This window comes from Felis catus, chromosome A3 (genome assembly GCF_018350175.1).
Source record: "Felis catus isolate Fca126 chromosome A3, F.catus_Fca126_mat1.0, whole genome shotgun sequence".
Lineage (NCBI taxonomy): Eukaryota > Metazoa > Chordata > Mammalia > Carnivora > Felidae > Felis > Felis catus.
Window position 1 is genome coordinate 22,522,675 of NC_058370.1, and position 13,368 is coordinate 22,536,042.

Genomic DNA, 13,368 nt, shown 5'->3' on the forward strand with positions numbered 1-13,368 from the left:
CAGAATCATCAGGAGTCTCTTTCATAATCACGTTTCAGTCCCCTCAACATCCCCCTTACTATTTATTTCTTAGGTATATTGAGTTGCTTAGTATTTAAAAAATTTTTTTAATGTTTTTTTATTTATTTTTGAGACAGAGAGAGACAGAGCATGAACGGGGGAGGGTCAGAGAGAGAGGGAGACACAGAATCCGAAGCAGGCTCCAGGCTCTGAGCTGTCAGCACAGAGCCCAACATGGGACTTGAACTCACGGACCGTGAGATCATGACCTGAGCCAACGTCGGACACTCAACTGACTGAGCCACCCAGGCACCCCTAGTTGCTTACTATTTTAATTGAATTGCATTTATTCTAATAGTCTTGCTTTTAAAGAGAACCATATATTTTGTGGACCCAAATACTACCAATTTATTCAACAAATATTTATGGAGGGCCCACTACATGTTAGGAATTCTTCTAGGAACTTTGGAGACATGAGTGAACAAAATAGAATTTCAAATGAACATTATCTGGTTGTGCCCACCGTATAACTCTGAGGTATATTCTGCAGGACTTTTCAGGGCTGTGTGTTCCTATATAGCAGCTGCTAGTTACATGTTTAAATTAATTAAAATTAAAGTTTCAGTTCCTTACCTAGCCATATTTCAAGTGCTCAATAGCTACTTATGGCTAGTGGCTACCATGTTGGACAGGGAAGACACAGAACATTTCTATCTTAGCAAAATTCTGCTGGCTAGAGCTGCCTTTGAAGATCCCAGTGAGATTAGGCAAAGTTGTTCACAGTGGTAGTAGTTCAGCCAATTTATTAATATAACCTAGTACTGTTTTTCCATCCTTTCCTGTTTTACCTTTCCTAGGATTCACATCTTAAAAATAAATTACCTGTACATAAGTCTTGTCTTAGATTCTGCTTTCTAAGAGGAAGTCCAGTTTAGAAAAGTACTGAAATTTTCTCAAGTTTATGATCAACTGTTGATTGAAAAGATGTTTTCTTTTTGGTTTGTTTTAATTTTTGACAGAGAGAGACACAGAATGAGAGCAGGGGAGGGCCGAGAGAGAGGGAGACACAGAATCCGAAGCAGGCTCCAGGCTCCGAGCTGTCATCACAGAGCACAGTACAGGGCCTGAACTCATGAACTGCAAGATCATGACTTGAGCAGAAGTCAGCACTCAACCAACTGAGCCATCCAGGAGCCCCAATTTAAAAGGTTTTTCTAGGGGCACCTGGGTGGCTTAGTTGGTTAAGCATCTGACTTTGACCCAGGTCATGAGCTGTCAATGTGGAGCCCACTTCAGATCCTCTGTCCCCCTCCCTCTTCTCCCCTGCTCGTGCTCTCTCTCTCTCTCTCTCTCAAAAATAAATAAACATCAAAAAAAATAAAAGGTTTTTCTAAGAAATAAGAAACATTGGTACATTGTGTATATGTCAGTTGTAAGACATTTTAGATTCAAGAAATGATGAAATATACATATGAAATCTTATAGTCTAACTATGGCCCATGGATACTTGAAATAGTGTTGTTGTTTTAAAAAAATTTTTTTTAAATGTTTGTTTATTTTCGAGAGAGAAAGAGAGCACGAGCAGGGAGGGGCATAGAGAGAGGGAGACACAGAATCCAAAGCAGGCTTCAGGCTCTGAGCTGTCAGCCCAGAGCCTGATGCGGGACTCAAACCCACAAACTGTGAGATCATGACCTGAGCCGAAGTCAGATGCTTAACCAACTGAACCACCCAGTCCTCTGTGTTTTTGTTGTTTTAATGTTTATTTTTGAGAGAGAGAGAGAATGTGCGTGTGTGTGTGTGTGTGTGTGTGTGTGTGTGTGAGCGAGCAGGCGAGGGGTAGAGAGAGGGAAACAGAGGACCTGAAGCAGGCTCCATGCTGACAGTGAGAGCCCAACGTGGGGCTTGAACTCAGGAATCAGGACTTCATGACCTCAGCCAAAGTTGATCGTTTAACCGACTGAGCCACCCAGGTGCCCTGGCCCATTGAATACTTTAAATTTTTGTTTAAGATACTGTATTGTTTTTATAACCTTTGTTAAACCAAAAAACCTCTAGGTTTTGGGTGTCTATTTTCATAGATTTTATCTTTTTTTAATGTTTATTTATTTATTTTGAGAGAGACAGCATGTGGGTAGGTGGGGGGGCTGGGGGGAGGGGACGAGAAAAAGGAGAGAGGGAATCCCAAGCAGGCTCTGTGCTGTGCTCACAGAGCCCACCACAGGCTGGAGCCTACCATGGGGCTCAGTCCCATGAACTGTGAGATCATGATCTGAGCCAAAATCAAGAGCCAGACACTCAACCAACCGAGCCACCTAGGTGCCCCTAATTTTATAGACTTTAATCAGCAATTTCTTTGTGAACATTTCTTTTTGGGTTTTATTAAGTAATGAATACCGAGTATCAGTTCAAGTAAATACTAAGCAATGAGATTGGTTTAGGTTTGGTATTTTATGCTGTAACTCTTGGTTGTGCTCAACTGTGCAATGATACTTAACCTGACTCCATTATCGCTGACCTGTAAGTACTTCTCCAAGCTTGGCCTTTCCCTCTGCTTGTTATATCAAACTAATGAGGATGGTAGGAGAATAGGAAAACACAATGTATGCTGCTTTATGATTTATCAGCTGTAATGATGCCTCCATATATCCCAAGAAAGTGATTCTTAGATTGTAGTACGATTTAATATGATATAGAGGCCAATTGTAGCGGTTCTGACTCTAAGTGTATCTAGGACTTTTAGCAAAAGATTTATTTTTCAATCTAATTAGCTGTTAGGTCAATAAATTCTGCCCCTTTACATGCTGCTTCTGTTGATAATTAGCCAAGTGTCAGGCTAATTTGCTTGGACCAATTAGGTAAGTGAAGCCGGATAACCAATTACAGGATTTTGAGTTGTTTACATTAAATCCTATTAAATTTATTTCTCAAACTGAAGCATTACAAGGGATTACTGACAAAAGAAGATGGGTATAAGTAAAGCTATTGCCTTCATATATATTGGATTTGTGCCTAAGTCATATCCAATGTTCATGAGTCAGACTTGGACCTTTGTAACTCATTACCATAATAAATTTAAAAATCTCTTCATGGACTTATCATGTGAACTTTGTTCACATGTTTATCACTTGTTCACACTAATAGACTTCTAAATTCTTATAGTTAAAATACTTCTGATAGGGTAAATATTGAATTGATAATCAGTGATGACTTCTGTGACACCTTAATCATAGTTAAATTTCTCTAGCTCTTGAGGGAAGGAACTGGGTCTTTATCATTAACTGCAGTGCTGAATACATTATTTAATCCCTCTCCAGCTCTGTAAGGTAGATAATATTTTCCCTGTGCTATGGATGAGAACATCAGTATACTAAAAAAGGTTGAGTGATTCTCCCTGCCCCCAAGGTCACACAGATTCCATGTGCAGATGTGAACCAGTTCTGATTTCAAAGTCCTTTTTCATTATCTCTATGCTATAATTCAGTGTACTACCTTGAACCATGCAGATTCAGGGTTGTGAGAGAAGATGGCAACTTCGGTTAGGTTAAAATAAGTCTGAAGTATAAATTGAGCGTTAAGTAGAGACGTAGGAGATGTTGAAGTCTGAGTTACCAAGAGAGGAGAATCAAGGGCAGAAGCCTCAGGGGAGAATTTTAGAGGGGGCGTATGTTTGAATTATTAATTGTTCCTTTTAATCTGACTTCTCGTTCTATTAGTGTAGATAATTTAGAGTTGATTATATGCTATTATATACTCCAGGGATTATTATTAAGCAAATAATGACGGATTTGCTTATCCTGTTGTAATTTTAGTACCTTGGGTGACAGAAAGAAGCTGCATAATTGTATCCAGCAACTGAAGGAAATTCATGTTGATGCAATGAAGGTAAGAAGAATCTGAGTTTATTATGTTTTTTTGACTTTTTATTTTATTCTTTAAAAAAAATTTTTTTCTCTAATGTTTATTTTTGAGAGAGAGAGAGAGAGACAGAGTGCAAGCAGGGGAGGAGCAGAGAGAGAGGGAGACACAGAATCCAAAGCAGGCTGCAGGCTCTGAACTGTCAGCACAGAGCCTGATATGGGGCTCAAACTCACGAACAGTGAAATCATGACCTGAGCCGAAGTCGGACGCTCAACCGACTGAGCCATCCAGGCGCTCCCTATTTTATTCTTTTTAAATAGGCTTTATTCCCAGCACGGAGCCCAGTACAGGGCTTAAACTCACGACCCTGTGATCAAGACCTGAGCTGTGGGCACCTGGGTGGCTCAGTCAGTCAAGTGTCTGACTTGATTTCAGCTCAGGTCCTGATCTCACGCTTAGTGAGATCAAGCTTTAAATCGGGCTCTGGGCTCTGAGCTCACAGGGCAGAATCTGCTTGGGATTCTCTCCCTCTTTCTGTGCCCCTCCCCTGTTAGCACATGTGCCCACGTTGATTTCTCTCTCTCTCTCTCTCTCTCTTTCTCTTTCTCAAAATGAATAAATAAACTTAAAAAAATAAAAACAGGGTGCCTGGGTGGCTCTGTCAGTTTAGTGTCCGACTCTTGATCTTGGCTCAGGTCACGATCTCATTGTTCATGACTTTGAGCCCTATAGGGCTCTGCGCTGTCTGCACAGAGCCCGCCTGGGATTCTGTCCCACCCTCTCTCTGCCCCTCCTCCTCCTTGCTCTCTCTCAAAATAAATAAATAAACTTAAAAAAAAACCCAAAAAACAAAAAACCTGAGCTGAGATCAAGAGTTGGATGCTGAACTGACTGAGACACCTAGATGCCCCTATTATGTAAGGGTCCAACTCTTTTTTTTTATTTGTTTTTTAATGTTTGTTTATTTTTGAGAGAGAGAGAGAGAGAGAGAGAGAGAGAGCAGGGGAGGGGCAGAGACAGAGGGAGACACAGAATCTGAAATAGGTTCCAGGCTCTGAACTGTCAACACAGAGCCCAGCACAGGGCTTGAACCCACGAACTGTGAGATCGTGACCTGAGCCAAAGTCAGACACTTAACCAGCAGAGCCACTCAGGCACCCCTGTGAGCGTCCAACTCTTGATTTAAGCTCAGGTCTTGATCATGTTGAGCGTGAAGCCTACTTTAAAAATAAATAACTAAATAAGAAAGAAAAAACATTAAAAAAAAAAGAATGGGAGGAAATCTGCTTCTCAGTAATAGAATTGTAATTGATTTTTATATTTCTAAACTGCATTTTCTCAAATAAGCACAAAATATTTAAACCAAAAGAAAAACTAAAATATATTAAGCATACAGAAAAGTGTAAGTAGGCAACTACCTAGCTTGTTAAATCTTAATATTTTACCTAATTTTGCTTCAGATCTGTTGTTTTCAGAACAAAATGTTAGAAACAATATAGTCTTTTTTGTACCCATTGTAGATTCTGTTTCCATCCGTTCTTCCCCCAAAATAAGTGCCATCTTGAATTGGGTTTATTCATTTTCACAAATGTTTTTTACTTTCACTACATGTATATCTATAGCTATAAACAATGTATAGTGTTGTTCTACATGTTTTTTAAGCTTTATAAAAATTATAAACAGTAAGTAACCTTTTAAACTTTTATTTTACATTGCTTTTTAAAAATTATTATTATTATTATTATTATTATTATTATTATTATTATACTTTTGAGCATCCTCCACATCGACACACATAGTTCTGCTTTCCGCGTAGTCAGAGAATAACTTTTAAAGTTGTACTGAATTTTCTTGTCAGCTCCGGTAAATTTTTGTGTCAAATATTAGTCCACAGGGTGGATACATTCCTAGAGTTTCATCTGTCAATAGTTCTTATTAAAAAAAATTTTTTTTAACATTTATTTATTTTTGAGAGAGAGAGAGAGAAAGAGCACGATTGGGGGAGGAGCAGAGAGAGAAAGAGACACAGAACCTGAAGCAGGCTCCAGGCTCTGAGCTGTCAGCACAGAGCCTGACACAGGGCCCGAACCCACAAACTATGAGATCATGACCTGAGCCAAAGTCAGGTGCTCAACTGACTGAGCCACCCAGGTGCCCCTCAATAGTTCTTATTTTTCATCTCCCGGCCCCTTCCAGACATTCAAGGCCCTGTTTTTTGGAATTAGTGTCCCAAGAATCATTTTAACAAGTGGTGAACTGCCCACCCTCCATCTCAGAAATTCTGATTGTGGGAATTTACAGTAGGCTCGTGAATGTGCATTTTTCACAGACTCTCTGGTATCATAATTAAAGAAATGTTTCTTGATTGGTGACAGAAATTTTATCTTATTGTTCACCCTTTTGACTTCTGTAGGTTAAGAAAACTTAGTTTCAGACCTGGAAGAAGGTGTAGGATATCTAAATCCCCTTTTGTACCCTTTTGCAATGATCATGTACATTTTTCATTAGCTGTGTTTGGTATATTTTGTACAGTATTTAAGTTATCTCAGATCTCTATGAGAATACATATTTCAATTTTACTCTTGCCAGTCAGTCTGCTTATTTCCCATTGAAAATCATGTTTGAAAAAAAAATTTTAAGATTTTATTTTTAAGTAATCTCTACACCCAACATGGGCCTCAAATTCACAACCCTGAGTTCAAGAGCCACACACTCCCCTGACTGAGCCAGCCAAGCTCCCCATGTTTGAAATATTTAATAAATGTGTTTGGTTCAGTCCTACAAGAGTTTTCTTTTATAGGCCAAGTAGTGGCTCTTATAGCAAGTATTTTATTTGAATAATCAAATTTTAGCCCTTTCTGTAAAAGTTACCTTATATTAAAATACCTCATTCTTTTCATGACAAATTAAATAGGGTGATCACTTATTAAAGATTATATTTAACAATTTTGTCCTGCAGTTGGAAGAAAATTGCCTGCAATCTATTTTGTCCTTCATTCCTTCATGAGAAGGGCAGCACAGAGTATTCTCTTCAGATAGGACATAGATAAGTTTTCTTTATTAGGTGAGATCATCTCAGATGATCTCTGTTACCACATTTTCACAGTGCAACAAAATTTGTAACAAAAATATTTTTTTAATTGTTTTTTTACATTTATTTATTTTTGAGAGACAAAGAGAGATGGAGCACAAGTTGGGGAGGGGCAGAGAGAGAAGGAGACACAGAATCCAAAGCAGGCTCCAGGCTCTGAGGTGTCAGCACAGAGCCCGACGTGGGGCTCGAACGCACAAACTGCGAGATCATGACCTGACCCGAGGTCGGACGTTCAACCGACTGAGCCACCCAGGCGCCCCTGCAGCAAAAATAATTTTGAAGTAATGTTCAAGACACCAGTTTCGGGGCTCCTGGGTGGCTTAATTAGTTGAGTGTCTCTTGATTTTGGCTCAGGCCATGGTCCCAGGGTCATGGGATCAAGTCCTGTGTCGGGCTGAGTGTGAAGCCTGCATCAGATTCTCAGTCTCCCTCTGCCTCTCTCCCCCACTCACATCTCCCTCTCCCTCTAAAGTAAAGGTTAAAAGTTAAAAAGAAAGACAGTCAGTGTCATTTGCTCACTTTTATTCTTTCTATGTTTCATCAAAAACAGAAAACTGCCTAACCATATTTATAAATTATAAATTACATTTGTTGCAAATAGATTTTGAAGTTCCTAAGTACTTTTCGGTCAGTGAGTCACTGTATAGTCATGAAATTGATAGCTTTAATGATTTTATATATTTTTTAATGTTTATTTTGAGAGAGAGAGTATATATACACAAGTGTGCAAGAGTGAGTGAGGGGGAGGAGCAGAGAGAGGGGGAAAGAGGGAATCCCAAGCAGACCTGAGCTGAAATCGAGTTGGACGCTTAACCAACTGAGCCACCCAGACACCCAATATCACCCAGTTTATGATAGTGATAAAGTGACTTTATAGAGCAGGTGAAAAAAATTAATATTCACCAGTCATAAATCTAATCTTTGTTAATATACATTACATATTGCTTAACAAAGGTATAAATTCTAGTCATTACTTGACTCAGGCTGTTGATGCACAACTTGAATTGAGCTATTTTTTTTTTAATTTTTTAATATTTATTCATTTTTGAGAGACAGAGAGCGCGAGTGGGGGAGGGGCAGAGAGAGAAGGAGACACAGAATCTGAAGCAGGCTCCAGGCTCTGAGCTGTCAGCACAGAGGCTGATGCGGGCTCGAACTCACAAACCATGAGACCATGACCTGAGCCGAAGTCGGACACTCTACTGACTGAGCCACTTAGGCGCCCCAGAATTGGGCTGTTTTTAAAGGAAATGACTTCCTTATCACTAGCATGTTCAAATGTTGGACCAGATGACCCTTTAAGCTTCTTTACAGCATAGAGCTTTTGTAATTCATATTTTGTATATATCTATATATGGGCATGGTACACTTTAACTATAAGAAGCTTGGGGCGCCTGGGTGGCACAGTCGGTTAAGCATCCGACTTCAGCCAGGTCACGATCTCGCGGTCCTTGAGTTCAAGCCCCGCGTCGGGCTCTGGGCTGATGGCTCAGAGCCTGGAGCCTGTTTCAGATTCTGTGTCTCCCTCTCTCTCTGCCCCTCCCCCGTTCATGCTCTGTCTCTCTCTGTCCCAAAAATAAATAAACGTTGAAAAAAAAATTAAAAAAATAAAGAATCTTAACATATGTATCTTGGGGCACCTAGGTGGCTTAGTCCATTGAGCCTCCAATTTCAGCTCAACTCATGATCTCACAGTTCGTGGGTTTGAGCCCCTCATTGGGCTCACTGCTGTCAGCACAGAGCCTGCTTTGGATCCTCTGTCCCCCCCCCTCTCTCCACCCCTCCTCCCATTCATGCTCTCTCTCAAAAAAATAAATAAACCTTTAAAAAATATTTGTATCTTTGCAATGGCATTTCAACAGTAACCATTTAAAACATATTTGAGTTCCTACTGTGTGCCAGGCATTACGCTGCGTGATGAGTTCTGAGAATATGGCAGTAGACAAGGCCCTTCACCTCCCAGAATTCCATACATTTTTAAGGAACTTCATGGAAAAATTTGAAGCAGTTTGAAAATCATGCATCAGATCATTTATTAAGTTCCTTTTTTCTTTTCTTTTTAAAAATTTTTTTATTATTTATTTTGAGTGAGTGAGAGAGAGAGAGAGAGAGAAAACACAAGCGGAGGAGGGGCAGAATCCCAAACAGACTCTATGCCATCAGCTCAGAAGTCACAAACTGCATGACCTGAGCCGAGATCAAGAGTCGGACACTTAGCCAAATGAGCCACACAAGGGCCACTCCTTTTTTATTGTCTTTCTCTTTAAAAGGCGGTTATGGATAGTTAAGATGTATCTTTATTTTAAGAAACACTGAGGGACATTAAATCTTCACCTGTATTTATCCCTGTTTAAGCTTAGAGTAATAAATAATTGTAAAATTTATCTTCACTAAGTATAGGTATTTCTGAGTGACATTGAGTAGTGTAGAATTTCATTTTCCTGCCCAAGATTTCTTATCTATATGGTAGGAAGCTTCCCTTTCTTTCTTCCTCACTCCCTCTCTTCCTAATGGGTACCATATAGATACATTTAGGAAAAAAACACATTGTCTATAGCAATAAGGCTTATATGATCTGAATGAGTGTGTTAAATGAGTACGTTTAACGTGAATACAAGACTAATTTATTAAAGACTAATCAAATCATATACACAATAAAAAAATTGAATTCCTTATTTTTCTATATTAGAATCCATTAAGAAGAAGTAAAATATACCCAGATCCAATATACTTGATCTGTCTGGTAGTGATACCTAAATAAGGTAATGATATTAATATCTTGTTATTTCCTGTAGAAGTATTCTTACTTGAGAACAATTGAATAGCTTTAATTGTGCACTGTAGATAGGAACGGCTGCACAAAAATTTTAGATGGAATTATATATTGTTATTGATATTAATTTAAACATTTTCTAGGTCATTAATGATCCTATCCATGGCCACATTGAACTCCACCCTCTCCTCATCCGAATCATCGACACACCTCAATTTCAGCGGCTTCGATATATCAAACAGTTGGGTGGCAGTTACTATATTTTTCCAGGCGCTTCGCACAACCGATTTGAGCACAGTCTAGGGTAAGAAGGCAGTTGATGGGGAATTTACAGTTATTTAAGTACTTTCCTTATCTTATGAAATAATGATCTTTTAGAGCATAGTTTTACAAAATGGTAATAATATCCATATTTTGTTGAGAAAATTGAGGCTTTGATTTACCTTGCTATATTTTATGTATTTAAAAAAATTTTTTAATGCTTATTTATTTTTGAGAGAGAGAGAGACAGAGCATGAGTGGGGGAAGAGCAGAGAGAGACAGAATCCAAAGCAGGCTCTAGGCTCTGAGCTGTCGGCACAGAGCCCAATGCGGGACTTGGACTCACAAACCTCAAGATGATGACCTGAGCCAAAGTCAGACGCTTAACCAACTGAGCCACCCAGGCGCCCCTATTTTATGTACTCTTATAAGCCAATTCAGATCCTCACTGGAAAGATAATGAAAGTATCTATTGACAGGCCATTTTGATGACGTATTTGTTTAAACATGGGTTGGTTACTGATATAGCTAATGTTGTAAATTTTATTATTTAATTTTCCTGTTTAGTCTTATAAAGAATTGCCCTTTGAAACCAGATAATATTCTTAAAAAAAATTTTTTTTTAACATTTATTTATTTTTGAGACAGAGAGAGAGAGCATGAACAGGGGAGGGTCAGAGAAAGAGGGAGACACAGAATCTGAAACAGGCTCCAGGCTCCGAGCTGTCAGCACAGAGCCCGACGCGGGGGCTCGAACTCACACACCGTGAGATCATGACCTGAGCCGAAGTCGGACGCTTAACCGACTGAGCCACCCAGGCGCCCCGAAACCAGATAATATTCTTAACCTAGCAGGAAATGTGTAAATCAGGAGAGCATTCACAAGCGTAGAAAAGGTGGCACCTCTGTTACAGACAACTAGTTGAGAATTTGGTCTGCTTTTCCATTATAGAGTCTAGAACCAGGAGAACATGGGCTGGGGTGGAAAAAACTAGACAGTTTTCTAGGTTTCATGGACTACTCACACTGTTTTACGTTTGTTTGTTTGTTTGTTTTGAAGTGTGTGTGTTTTGTTTTTGAAGTGTTTTTAATTAGCCAGAAGACAAGTGTCTATTCAGATGTTTATTCATTCATCAGCAAATATTTATTGAAAACTTACTAGGCCCTACCAGACCAAGGTAGCAGTTGTCCCAGCTTTGTGGAGTTAGGGTTTAAGCAGAGAAAGAAAGATACTGTATTCACTCAGGAATTACTTTCTGAGGGAAGTACTAAAAGTGCATTTAACATTTGCTGGGCACTTTATCTTCAATCTATGTTATAAAACCAGAAGTCCTGCTTTTTTTGAAAAAAAAAAATTGTGGTAAAATACACAGGATATAAAACTTACCATCTTAACCATTTTTAAGTATACTTCAATAGTGTTAAATATATCCATATTATTGTGCAACCAAACTCCAGAACTTTTTCATCTTGCAAAACTGAAACTCTTCTCCATTAAATAACAATTCCTCATTCTCTTCTCCCTCTAGCCCCTGGCTATCACCATTCTGCTTTCTGTTTCTATGAATTTGACTACTCTAGGTACCTCATACAGTACTTATCTATTTGTGACTGGCTTAATTCACTTAGCATAATTTTCTCAAAGTTCATCTATGTTAGAGCATGTGTGAGAATTTCCTTCTTTTTTAAGACTGAATAATATTCTTTTGTATGTTTATACCACATTTTGTTTATCCCTTCATTTGTGAGAGGACATTGGGTTGCTTCTACCTCTTTGACTTTTTTTTTGAGAAAAGTTTTTTTTTTAATGTTTATTTTATTTTTGAGAGACAGACAGAATGTGAGTGGGGGCGGAGCAGAGAGAGAGGGAGACACAGAATCTGAAGCAGGCTCCAGGCTCCAAGCCCTCAGCACAGAGCCTGACGTGGGGCTCAAACTCATGAACCATGAGATCATGACCTAAGCTGAAGTAGGACGCTTAACCAACTGAGCCACCCAGGTGCCCCATGAACTGTGAGACCATGACCTGAGCCAAAGTTGGACGCTTAATCAACTGAGCCACTCAGGCGCGCCTGAAAAAAGTTTTTATTGCAAGCACAGTGAGCATAAGGAGACGTCTTCTCACACAATGTGGCCACAAGGTCTGCCATTAACTAAATCTCTTTGGCAACCCTTTATTGGTTTAAATCATATTAATTAGCTTCTTGCTATCAGGTGTACATCATTTCTGCCATGTGGGGCATTTTCTTGGGAATATATAAGTAGTATTCCATGTAGCCTGACAAATCCTCAATGATCACATCATCCACTTAGACTTGGGCTTGCCCAGAACAGGAGCAGGGAGAGCCAGACAGAGTTCTGGTGCAGAGTGACTGAGTGCTGCTAGGAACATGGGTGTGCTTATACCTCTTTGAGACACTGCTTTCAGTGTTTTTGGTTATATACCGCGAGTGGGACTGCCGGATCATATGGTAATTCTAGTTTCAATTTTTTGAGGGACCACCATATTGCTCATAGCAGTTGCACCATGATACATTCCCAACAGCAGTGCACGAGGTTCCAATTTTTCCACATCCTGCCTAACATTTGTTTTTTTGTTTTTTGTTTTGTGTGTATGTGTGGGCGGGGGGGTTGTATAGCTTTTCTAATGAGTGTGAGGGGGTATTTCATTGTGGTTTTGATTTTGCGTTTCCCTAATAATTAACTGATTGTGAGCCAATAGGTCCTGCTTTGAGGATTCTATTTGTGTTTCTGCCTAGTTCTCAAACCGGCTATTCTGTTAACTTGTTGTAGAAATATATTAAAACATTTGAGAAACATATTAGAATTCTTGAGTTCCAGAAGTATCATCTTTCAAATGGAAGAGTGACTTTATGTTGTTTTGTTTTGCTTACTCTGCAGCGTAGGGTATCTAGCGGGATGTCTTGTTCGTGCACTGCGTGAAAAACAACCAGAGCTGCAGATAAGTGAACGGGATGTGCTCTGTGTTCAGATTGCTGGCCTTTGTCATGATCTCGGTATGCTGTATAAAGAACCAAAGTTGTTAACATAAAACCATAACAAGTTATCTCTTTTTGGAATTAAAAAATCTAATAATGGAAAGAAATATGAAAGTTGTGTTTAAAAAATTTTTTTAATGTTTACTTATTTTTGAGACAGAGAAAGAGCATGAACGGGGGAGGGTCAGAGAGAGGGAGACACAGAATCTGAAGCAGGCTTCGGGCTCCGATATGTCAGCACAGAGCCTGAGACGGGGCTCGAACTCACGGACTGTGAGATCATGACCTGAGCTGAAGTCAGATGCTTACACCGACTGAGCCACCCAGGCGCCCCTGAAAGTTGTGTTTTAATTCTGCAGTTAACATTAATATAAACGTGC

At 39.4% G+C, this 13,368-nt stretch overlaps 1 protein-coding gene across 4 annotated transcripts in view; it reads left to right on the forward strand.

The window, feature by feature from the left end:
• Positions 1-13,368, forward strand: part of SAMHD1 (SAM and HD domain containing deoxynucleoside triphosphate triphosphohydrolase 1) — a 55,717-nt gene that overhangs the window by 5,376 nt on the left and 36,973 nt on the right. For all 4 annotated transcript variants that reach the window (XM_045053652.1, XM_003983547.5, XR_006595203.1 and 1 more), the window contains exons 3-5: positions 3,813-3,885; positions 9,872-10,032; positions 12,891-13,006. In XM_045053652.1, coding sequence (XP_044909587.1) covers positions 3,813-3,885; positions 9,872-10,032; positions 12,891-13,006 — 350 coding nt within the window. The remainder of the gene's footprint in view (positions 1-3,812; positions 3,886-9,871; positions 10,033-12,890; positions 13,007-13,368) is intronic.